Below are 11,640 nucleotides of genomic sequence, written 5' to 3'. Positions count from 1 at the left end.
GGTGGAATGCTTCAAGTACCAAAAGGAAGTGAGTGTAACGATCGATAGTGTCTTTTCCTTAGGCAGCTTAGCCCTTATAAGGGCAAGGAGGTGTGGGTAGTTTGTTGCTTCCGACAGGTCGCCCATGGGGATATCAGGCAGATTAGGCGCCTAGTGGCGTATATTAGCATCTAAGCCTTGCAGTATAAGAGAGTAGGAGAGGTATATTCCTTGTCAAGTTCAAGCCCATCAAGGCCGTTATGAACGACATATTGACAAGGTTGTCAATAAACTTGTTTTGGTTCTTATCCTTGACACCGTTCCTGAAGGTTGGGTAATTAGGAGCCTCGGCGGAAAGGACCGAACGAAAAATGCGCTTCAGGCCCTTGATCATTTTGAACTGCTAGAACTAAAATTTGGTATATGCATTTCTTTAGGAAATTTCAAAATTGGTGTTGACTATGCTTAAAGCAAAGTGACCGTGTGTGAATAAGTGATCAACCTAGATAGCGTCTATATTCAGGCAGTCTATGCTTCCTAGGTTGAGCCCTCAAAGTAGCCATGCTTAATGAACTACGCCGGTGGGTCGCTCTGGACTATAGTCTTGCCGCAGTTGGAGATGCACCTGAATATGTCTTTTTTGGCTAGCTGGTGGGCCTGTGTGTTGTCGAAGCAGGAGTTGGTCATTGTTCTACATTGTCCCACTGCATCAATTTTGTTAGTTTGCTGCCTTGCGATGATACTGTAAGGGGCTTAGGTGGGGAAAAGGGGCCTAACAGAACAGCGTGAAGAGAGAGATAGAATGTTGGCTAGACTCACAATGTTACAACAGACATTTAGATGACAAGAGTTGAACTTGGCCTAGTCCATCGGCATTAATCTCTTGGCATCATTGTAGTGGGCTTTTAAGGTCTATAGATGGCATTGGAGATTAGCTTAGGGAAAGGTAGCGTGACCTTGCTGAGACAAATCTAGTTGCCAGGCTAGAAGTTGCTATCGCATCCGTTCTAGCCTGCGACGATGTTTTATGTCAGTCAATGAGGTGTGGCAAGGAATGAGTAATGGAGGGGTGAGCGAATGGGACCCATAGGGAAGAGGGAAAAAACGACCTGCACCCCAGGTCTCTTTGTTCAATTCCTCAAACTCCGTCAACTCAGGCCGTAGGCTGTGGCGACCCTGTTATAGAAGTCTTCCTGCTTGATCTGGTTGGCGAAGCACGAAGCGCTGGCGTTCTGCTGGAGCCGGACGTCGGGCAGCTAATCTGCCATACAAAAAACACGCTAGCCCGGCTGGAGCGTCAAGCAGAAGTTGGAGGCTGGGTTGCAGTTTTAAAAGTCGGCTGCAGTCTACCGCCGCACCTGGTGATGACCTAGTCGCATATATCGCCATCATCGACCGTCACGGTCCGGCAGCCAGCACGGGCTCGCAGCAGGCCTTTGACGGAGGTCGTGGAGTTGCTGGTCGCCGCCGCGCCGTTACCGGGAGCTGGGATAAGCTCTGGCTTGATGATATAATGACAGTAGCGACGAGGTCACGGGTCTCCGCGTACGATGATGTGTCGACGCACGAGTCGTTTGAAAAGGGGCCGACCATGTCGTAGACAGTGGAAAAGCCGTCGTTGGAGGCCGCGATGTGGCCGAAGATGTCGTTACCGCTGCGGTCCTTGCACACCTGCATAAGAGCGGCCTTGATGTCGGCGATGCCGGTTCTGTATAGGTTGTTCAAGAAAGAGTCAAATAGTTATCCCAAGATGCTGGGACTGAGCAAATTGGCGGCAACATACATGCCAACGGTGTTACCAGACACAGTTCCAAACAGCATGGTCCGGTTCAAGGTCTGGCGGGTGTTGCCAAGGTAGCTTTGTAGGTGCTCCACGCTGTGGGTCACGAGCCTGCCGCCAATTTCGTCTTCAGACGCGGCCGGCGTCCAGGCTAGCTGCGGCACGACTTGCTTGGTTTCAGTCTTGATCTCGGTGGAGGACAAGGCTTTTTTCAAGCCACCTGGGCTGTCAAAGTTGGTGAAGACGTACAGACCCGGATATGTTGCTTTTTGGTGACAGGGACAATGACTGAAAAGTTTAGAACCGTGGATCTCGGGCAAGCCTGAAGTCAGGTGAATTCGGCAATGACAGTCCATTTGAACAGTTCGGGGCCAGTTTTCAGGCAGGTCACTGGGCAGAGGCCTCTCAAAGGCGTTGATGCGTGTACGACATTGAGAGCCAGATCTGCCAATTCCAGGAGGGGGGAAAACGAGTTCTGGTGTAAGATCATCATGGAAGCTAAATGCTTAGGGGCCCTGCAAGATCAATACGTTTGGCTTTGAAGAGAGGATAAAGTTATAAACGGGGATGAGGAAGATGGACGAGAAATTATGGCTAGCAGAGAGTTTCTAAGAATAGCTTCGATATCCTGCCACCATTATACGGAATTCTATGCTTGCCTCTTACAACTTTTTCTTCAATATACTGCATTTCTTTTATGACTTGTTCTTGTTTTACTGACAATTTTTTTTTGACCGACTAAACAGAGTGTATCTCAAACTCTGTAGCCTCGTTTCTGAAGTAGTACTTCGTATTCTTATTTTGTGTAGCAGCCCGAACTCTGAAAGAACCAGACTTGACATTAAGATCAGGTTTAGTCGACCTGTGTAGAGCATCGCTAGAGCGCTCCCCCTAGTGCCTCTACCCAGTCTGCGTTTCTAATAGACTGCTTCTAACCTTACTAACCTATCATGTTTATATCTATCTATCTACTATTCTACCTCACTAGATAGTTTCTAACATTATAATAATAACTTAATACTTTAAATATAGCATTGTGTAGTAATAGGTGTACAGGCGGAATACAACTAAATAGTTAAGTGGGTTTTCTTGTGTTAGGCAGGCTTTATTACTAACTCTAACTATAGCCCTCGTCTCGCCTTTAGAGCTTTTTTGTAGTTACCCACTACACCTATCAATTACAAACCAATGCCCATTATATGAATACGTGCCGTAATGATACCCGCCGCCATTCTGTGTGTTAAAACATTGACTGATGATGTTCTCAAATGCATCCCAGCAAAGCTGCTGCGGCATCCCAGAGCCTTGGTACTCAAAGTGGCAGTTCTTGCTGTTTCGCCCGTTCTGGCACGTCCGGTACCAGCTCGACTGGCCTGCAAGGGTGCTGCAGAAGGTCTCGCGGTCTTTGTAGTTGCCAGTGCGGTCGGTGCACGCACCGATTCCTGTGCTGCCTGTGCCATATTGACCACAGTCCGCTGCATCGGCTGTGAAGATGTGTAGAGCCAGGCTCAGAAAACCAGTTGTGGTAATGTTGAGTCGCATTATTAAGTTTCTGTGAATTCGTTAGCTTAAATGTTAAAAGTCAAAAATACCCTTTACATAGGCGCTATGATTGTTACTAGCTTGTAAGTCCTCAGGGAATGGCAATGAGTTGATGTCTATATGTTTCAACTTCCAAATTTCAAATAGAGACCAAACTGAGATGTTATATACCAGGGATCTGGGTTTGTTGCAAGACAGGATGACAACCTAACAGTCTAAATATAACGCACCTCGTATCTGCAGGCATGCTTACTGAGGCAGTCTTCCAGCTCTGCAGAAATAACTGGAACTATTGCAGAAAATAGCCTAGTAAAGCCTCAAGGCCCACTCTAGTACCCCTACACAACCCAGTCTATCAAATTCAATTTTCTGAAACCAGTCAGGCATTACGCCGCCAACCAAGAAACATTAAGAACGGCGTATACAGATAAATTTAATGTAGGACCAACTAGAGGGTGCAAGAGTGCTGTTTATTACATTATGTATCTTTCCGATATCTTCATCTGTGTTCTGCGACAGGCTTCTTAGGAGAACCCGCTGCCGGCTACAAGCGCACCTGAAATCAACAGCCTTGGCTGGACCAGGAGAGGAATCGAGATCGGTCGTGTCACTTGCTATTGCACAGTTCCATACGGTTGGTCTCGGCAACAGAACAACCGTTGAGAGGCTGGAGAGGCCCAAATCTACCAAGGACACTGCATCGCAGGGGTTTGGGATGACGGCGTTAGCATCCACGTCATACTCCGCCCTCCTGCATGAGGGCTCGTGGAGGAGGAGAGTTTGAACTTAAGGCTCAAAGCTATGGTGCTTGAAGATATTGCATGTGGCTCAAAGGGCAAGGAACCATCCTGGCTGGCCTGCGCGACAGCGCCGTCAGACCAAGATGGGCTATGCCGAAGTCGGTCAGGTAGAGAGACAAATTTCCACGCCTGGGGTGTCCAGTGGGGTCCGGTCCAAGACCCGGACTGTTGCGTCGCCTTGTACCCCCTAGACGCTAGCAAAAGTGTTCAGAGTTGTTGGGGATGAGGTCCAAGTCCCAGCGACGATCAGCATCGTAAAGACCGTAACGGCGACGGCTATGTTAACCTGACCGCCAGATCTAGTGAGGCACTCAAACAACTTGGCGGCGAAGTCCTCTTGGAACTATGAGTAAGCGACCTCTGAAGCTATGTGGGTAAAGCAGTCCATGTCACCTATTAGCTAGCTAGCCTTAGGTTAGGGGCAAGTATGGCAAAGACGCCCACTCCGATTAGGGATGGTCTTTTCTTTGGTTTCTTGGATCGTCTAGTTATGAGCTTATTTGGGGGGTAGATGTACGCCTAATTAAGGCTTAGATGTAGAAACAATCAGCTATAAACTATTTACAGCAAGATCAGGGACCCAGATGGTATTACCTTCGTGCGCTTGACCAGTTGTGAGCTACTGCAAGTCGCTGAGCGGCGATGACAACCGCCTCATCGTGCGTTTTTGGACCTTTGTTGGGATGGCTTTCGGGTAAGGTCTTCAGCTTCACTCAGAAGCACGTCGTCTGTCCATAAAATCGTTGGCGGATCGGTAGGATGTCTGCTTCCGCTTCCACCGCTGCCGCCGCTACTGTTCAGAAGGCGCCTACCATCGGTTGCGCTCCGATATTCTGTGCCCGTCTAAGTAGTCTAATTAGCGTTTCCACCATAGATGCTTCCAGACATGGGATGCTTGATCCATCAATGGCGTCACCGTCGACTTGAAGAGCTGTCTTACTACCGCTGGCACCAGCCCTTGAAGTTGCCGAAGCTCCGTTACCGAAGCGCCATCACTGCGTTGAGGTTTTTCGTGGCTACTTTGGTTACGTGTAGCTTGAATTACAATAACTAGTCTATAACAATCCCTAATGCCTTAGAGTATTCCTTTGGCTGTACTGCCTGACTTATAATGTGAATGGTTTCTCAATGCATGCTATATTCCGCGAGAAGTGGATGATGGTCGTCTTGTCAGTCTCGAACGTCGCCCCGCTTCAAGCTACCCACGACATCGTCTTGACTATCACATCGGCTGCGACAAGACGCCATGCGGGGTACGGATAATGAGGACTTTGAAATCAAGTTATATATAATGATAGGTTTGCTTTCGTAGTAAAGATGGAAAATTTCTGGTATTGTATATTCCTTACCCTTTTACCTGGGTCTGGTTGAAGATCTTTTGAGATTGCGTTCGTAGTAATGTTTGGTTTGGTGTGCGCTATTTAGTGCAAACTGGGTAGCGAAATCCTGTACTGCAGAGTTGTGTGGTAGATGCATATAAGTCATATGCAAACACTCCTGCAAATGCATTACAATGTATAATGGGTCCTAGCAAATATCACTTGATGCCTGGTATGGACATGATTGGATAGTTACATACGGATACACGTCCTTTGTTTCGGTCATTCAGCAAGGTTGGCCGCGCTGTCGTATTACGGTAAACCGAGCTTGTCTCCTACCGATGTTTGTCCGGCCCCGCCCAACAGTCTCCCTGGACCCAGCTCCTCCTCATCTCCACATCACCAACACTCGACCGCTAGTTTACCTAGCTCTCTCCTGTTTGTGTTCTTCGGTCACCATTAGAACTGCTAATAGAGCACGGATCCGAAGTGCTGAGGCTTCTACGCGCGGGGCAACGGATTATCGGCCATGGTCGAATCTCTTCCATGCCCTTCATGGGTTTGGTCCAACAATTCTGATGTCCAGTAAGTATTGTGCCGCCTTCTCCCAATATGGCACCTAGGAGTTATACGTACACCTTGTCCGTCTATCTTTCATTCATACTATATCCCTGATAGTGGCCAAGACAGAGTAAAGTTTTACTTGACATCTAATCAATTTGTCAGCGTGGCCAAGGATCGATCGTGGTTCGGCGCTGACTACACACCTTTCAAGTCCACCATCGGCCATTTGGTGGAAGGATCCGAAACGCCCGTCGTGGGGATCGGCACGGTCGAACTTTCGGTCAAACGAAGCCCGAGGGCTACCGGACCGCGATCCCACAGCATCCTACGACTCCGTAATGTCCTTCACGCCCCGACAAGCATCTGTAATGTGATTGGAAACCCAATTGAAGAGGAATACGATATCAGAACGGCCCCTATTGTGCGAAACTCGAGGGGAACGATCATCGATAAACAGGGTAGGATCGTTGCCTATTTTGACCCCCGGGCCAAATTTTACGAGGTCAGATTGAGCGGTCCACCAATTGGGCCTCGGGTTGGTCCTACTCCCTTCGATCCGTCAGTACACTACTGGATCATCGCGCGATGGGCCGGCGGTGAGCGGGATAAATGGGAGGCATTGCGTGCAGCCAAAGTACCCAAGCCTGCGGATGTAGCTCCCCTTTCGAGCGAGGAGAAGCAGTGGCTCAAGATAAACTGGGGCGGCGAATTCAAATTCCTAGCGAGCCACGGTCTCAGCATCTACAAGGAAGAAGATCGTGAAGAGGGTCGTATCATTCTCCGGGCCATCCTAGCCGACAGTGACGGCGATGACCGTGACGATAGCGACTTCGGCTGGGACTTACCCGAAGATGACCGCCCAGAGAGGCAACTAGCCGACTCATATTTCGACCCCGACCAGCTGAAGTTTATCAACGCTAACTACGGTGATTCGGTAAATTTCATGCTCAGTTTTGGGCTGAAATTCTACAACCATGATGACTGCGAAGAGGCCTGCTCTATCGTACGTGTCATGATGGAACCTGATAGTAGCGCCGATGAATCTGATTATAAAGCTAAGAAGCATTAAGAGCATGGGCTCTATCGACTTAATAAGTTGATACCTGTCAGGATGTCTGTTCTAGGGGCTAAGGAGAGCTGGCGGTTTTTAGGGGCTTTGGACAGATTCTAACTAGCTTTGTCAGACCTTAGATCTATCACTTTAGGTACAGAGTATCAGATATACTTCCTAGGGAACAATCTTCAATAAGCCTCTAACATGTACTGATTAAGTTCTACGTTTGGTGCATTCCATAGTATGACTTCAAAAGCTGTGACGGGTGAGCGGGCTGCAGCTTATATCGCATCTAAACTCTGGAGATAATATACGTTATTTGGTACATAGGAGGGATAGAAAGAGACAATCGGTTATATGTAGAATGCCGGATGGAAATGACTAGGAAAGGTAGGAGAGGAGAAAGCTAGAAAAGCAGTGTAAGTGCTTCGCTTCTAGGAAAGTTTGGAGACACAAAGCTGGGGCGGCGTACAGACAAAGAATCGTGAGTCTTAATGGATGTAGCCACACACAAAAGACTATAGCTAGGATCTAATTTTAGTACAGCGGAGGTACAGAGGGAGGAGAATAGTAGAACATATGCCCGTGTTGTCTGCAACGTTAGGTAGCAGTATATTGCAACTGAGGTCCTCCTAGTTAACGCATAGTAGATCGACAAGCTGGAATTGACCCCAGCTGCTACAGGCATTCACAAGTACTCCTATAATATACAAGGCGGCACTATTGCTAAATCTTACGATCCTGATTTATAGCCAAGAGCGTTTAAAATGCCTTGCGTAACAACGGATCATAGTACCAATTAATAGATGCATCCTTCGCCCTAGTCTTGATATAAAATGGGACGACCTGGGAGTCATTATACTTGATGAGCTTAACGAGCTCACACAATTCCTTTGGGATCAGAAGAGTTGGGGGCTCGGGTTCGACGATGTTAGCATGGTCGGAATCAAATTGAGATCGGGATGATTCTGATGTAAAGTCGTCCACGTCATGATCCTTGGAGAAATCGTATTTATCGTCATCTTTATCGATCCAGGAACCCCAGTTGCTGTTAGGTTCTTCGTCGTCGTTGTGGTCGCCGCCCAGCAGCTCATTCGCATTCTAGAGTTGGTGTGAGTGAAGAGGCTTTTACCTCTTGCTGTGGAAGTGAATGTAGCGTTGACATTGTGGCTAACGGTTGTGTCGGGTGCGGGAAACATGGCGAGATATTATGTTGATGTTGACTATGGGAGCTTGGGTGAGGTGGAGGTTAATGATTTGTTACATACGCTGTGAAATGAATTCCATGTTGTTTTGTATTCCTCTTGCTAGAGGTATATATACTCACCCTCTTGATTTATCTATCTATATAGATTTTCTATCGACGTCTAGATACTTCCTGATTTCTGGTCCCATGCAAATGTGATTGCAACAGAAGTACTAGAAGTTATAGATTATTTTTTAGGGAGAACTAGATTATCCAGTCAAAATATGGGCAGACAGTCAGCAGCAACTGACAGGCGGCAACGGAACACGGATATTATGCCTCCAGGCTGCTAACTACACCATCGTCACTACTGTTACTACTACCAATCGTTTTACTCTCTTTTCTTATACACACCGTTCCACCGGTTACAAATATATTATATTGATATTTATGAAGCTGCCGCCCTTACCGGTATCCCTGTGATACCAACAAATATATTAGATACCTTTGAATGCCTTTTAGCTTCGCCCCGCCCCGAGCGAAAATGCCCTCTGCTCATACCCTTAGGGATGAACACCTCATTAGCAGCACGAACTGTTGCCGTTATTCGCTTATTATAACTAGCTAGAAAAACTCGGCAAAACAACAAATTATTAAATCTAAAGGCGGCATATAGAGTTATTTCTTTATTTCATTTTTCTTACTTGGATTAAACACTTCAACTGCTTTGTCCAACTCTTTCCATTACATCTGATTTGCACATTTTGATGTCTAGTCTCTTGATGTCAGGACCATGAGCTGAATTAAAAGAAATGCAATCACAAATTTATACCTGCCTTGAATTGAATTCGTTCCTATTTACGTTCATTATATCTCAGTCATTCTACTACACGATACTGCACTCGCCTGTCTTTACAGGGGTCACCTCCCAAGATTGCATAATCAGTTTGTCGATATTTCTCTCACAAGTTCAACTTTGATCATGTCCTCAACATCACGCGGACCCAGCCATTTCCGCTTACATAATGAACCCTCTAGCATAAAGCCTCTTGAAGAGCAGGACAACATTCGCGTCCATATTATACATCTCAGCATACACTTAGATATACAGCATTAGAACGAGACCTTAGCCGGGTTGCGTCCCACGGTTTACTACCATCCAATTATCGGGGCCTTTTCAGCTCATATTTATCGTCCCCAACAAGCCTAAGAAGTATCCCCTATAAAATTTCTGTCTCTTCTATAATACATCGTATTCTTCCAGATTATTCAGCAACAGAAGCTAGAGTTCCAGGAGACCCAACACACTCTTAATGTGGAGAACATGGCTGCAAGGCCTAGGACTGTACGTTCGTCCCCAAGTCTAATCTTAGCACCGCAACCGGGGAGCATTCCCTTGGTTCTTGAAATGATGAACGGGCCTCGGATAGACATATGCAAATGCCATTTGTAATCAGCGCCAAATTAGCAAAGCTCCAGTCCGGTTCTTCCTGTTTCCAAAGCTAGCAATTCTGCATATAATCAGTAATCTTTTATTTAATTTCACAGCGTCAGGAATGCAGAGACAGCCAGGTAAAAGTCAACTTCCTTGTCGTAGGAAGCAAAACTTTAAAACAAACATCTATAAAGCTTTAGTTTGTCCCAAATCATTTACTTAACGCTCACTTGACTTTTAACGAAAAGCATTCTTTACCTATTACACTCATAAAATGCATTCCACCATTGTGTACGGTCTGGCTTTTGCTGCCGCTGTCGCGTGTCCTGTCTATACGTTAGACCTCCCTCAATACACCGGACTTAAGACGTCGCAAAACGCCAGTATCCTTACGGTGACGTTCCACAATCCGTCATCTCCCATCAATCTCTGGAATCAAGACACCCAAGACGACCTGACCGACCTAGTTTCCCGACTTCAGGGCGATAATGGAACCAAGATCGTTATCTTCAACAGCGACGTGCCTAGGTTTTTCATGGCTCATCTCGACCTCACCTTACCAGCTTTAGCAAAACGTACGCCAACCCCAAGACGAACAGTTTCGCAGCTTTGCAGGTGACAAAGGCCATTGCTAACGTTAAGCAGCCGAATTCAGCGAGGCATTTGGTACTCTCATCTACAACATATCTAGGCTGCCACAAGTCACGATTGGCGCTGTTGAGGGCCGAGCTCGCGGTGCTGGAAATGAATTCCTTGTCTCGCTAGACATGCGCTTTGCCACCAAAGGCGAGAGTTTGTTCGGCCAGCCTGAAGTTGGTAGCGGCTTGTTCCCCGGCGGAGGAGGCAGCCAATTCCTTCCTGGCCTGATCGGTAGAGGAAGGGCCATGGAATTTGTGCTCAGCTCCAGAGATATCACCGCGGAAAACGCCGCCGAGATGGGCTGGATCAACCGGGCGTTCAACACTTCAGTTGAAATGTATGCCTTCATCGACCAGCTAACCCAAAGATTCAGCCTGTTCCCTCTGTCGGCTCTCAGCGGTGGCAAGCAGACAATTAATCGGGCATCGGCGCCGTCACTGGAAAACATCATCGCAGACACCAGAGACTTCTTCAAGCAACTGGCAGACCCAGAGGCTCAGGCTATTGGACGGCGTTCGGCTGAGTTATCTAGAAACGTGTCTGCGGTGGACTTGGAGTTAAATCTTCCTGAAACCATCATGCGCCTCTACGCGTAGGGGTGAGCACGCATATTCCCGCGACGACTGGGTACGGGACAAATCTAGTGCAGCAACTTAGCTACTGTAGGAATCAATAGATAGATTATCGTGTAGATGTACTTTTATTCTACACGTTTGTATATACTTCATATGCCAGGGGTATTATGTCAGGGACAGTCGGACAATTGGCGTAAATCGCGGAGCGCAATCCTTGTGATCCTAGTTATACAGCGTGACAGCGCAGGCATGGTTGCCTGCACTGACAAATATTTTGATTCATCGCCACAATTGGCCACTGTCAACGGCAGTTACAACTGAGCAGGCAGCCATACGGTCTACTTGGATTCTTGTCGGTCGTCGGTGCGGACATGGCATGGCCCGATGTAGCTGACGAGACCTTGAGGTCGAATTAAAGTGGGAGCGGGCAAGGGTGCTGCTTTCACGGTCTTCTGGCGTCCTTTCGGAGCATTCTTTTCTGTGCAGCTAGCTTTATCGGCCGCCCGGGCTTTGCGACTAATACGGCCGGCTGACTGCAAGGATGTTGCCATTAAGTTTTGAATGATTAGTGATCCAGCATACACAGAAAAAGCCGTGTCGGGGCAATGCATGCCCCGCCCCCGGCTGGCGCACCATCACGCTCGCAAACATTTCTAGGCTAGAACGAAATTTATGAGGATACAACCTAGTTATCAGGCGTAAATATCTTTGACGATTAAGCTTCTCTGTCAATTTTCAAATTTGTCAGCGTAATTTAGATGGCTATC

At 47.3% G+C, this 11,640-nt stretch overlaps 2 protein-coding genes across 2 annotated transcripts; one reads left to right on the top strand and one right to left on the bottom strand.

The window, feature by feature from the left end:
* Positions 1-1,127: 1,127 nt before the first annotated feature.
* On the bottom strand, positions 1,128-2,115 carry EsH8_X_000754 (uncharacterized protein; the record flags this gene model as incomplete). Its single annotated transcript, XM_083274842.1, has 3 exons — positions 1,128-1,235; positions 1,498-1,687; positions 1,763-2,115. 3 exons carry the CDS (start codon positions 2,113-2,115, stop codon positions 1,128-1,130), a joined length of 651 nt encoding a protein of 216 aa, XP_083120234.1.
* A 7,818-nt stretch (positions 2,116-9,933) lies between these two features.
* Positions 9,934-10,894, top strand: EsH8_X_000753 (enoyl-CoA hydratase/isomerase family protein; the record flags this gene model as incomplete). The annotated part of the gene is made up of 2 exons (XM_083274841.1): positions 9,934-10,234; positions 10,305-10,894. 2 exons carry the CDS (start codon positions 9,934-9,936, stop codon positions 10,892-10,894), a joined length of 891 nt encoding a protein of 296 aa, XP_083120233.1.
* Between the last annotated feature and the right edge of the window lie 746 nt (positions 10,895-11,640).

This window comes from Colletotrichum jinshuiense, chromosome 10 (genome assembly GCF_051148585.1).
Source record: "Colletotrichum jinshuiense chromosome 10, complete sequence".
Lineage (NCBI taxonomy): Eukaryota > Fungi > Ascomycota > Sordariomycetes > Glomerellales > Glomerellaceae > Colletotrichum > Colletotrichum jinshuiense.
This window is presented reverse-complemented; position numbering and strand designations above follow the sequence as displayed.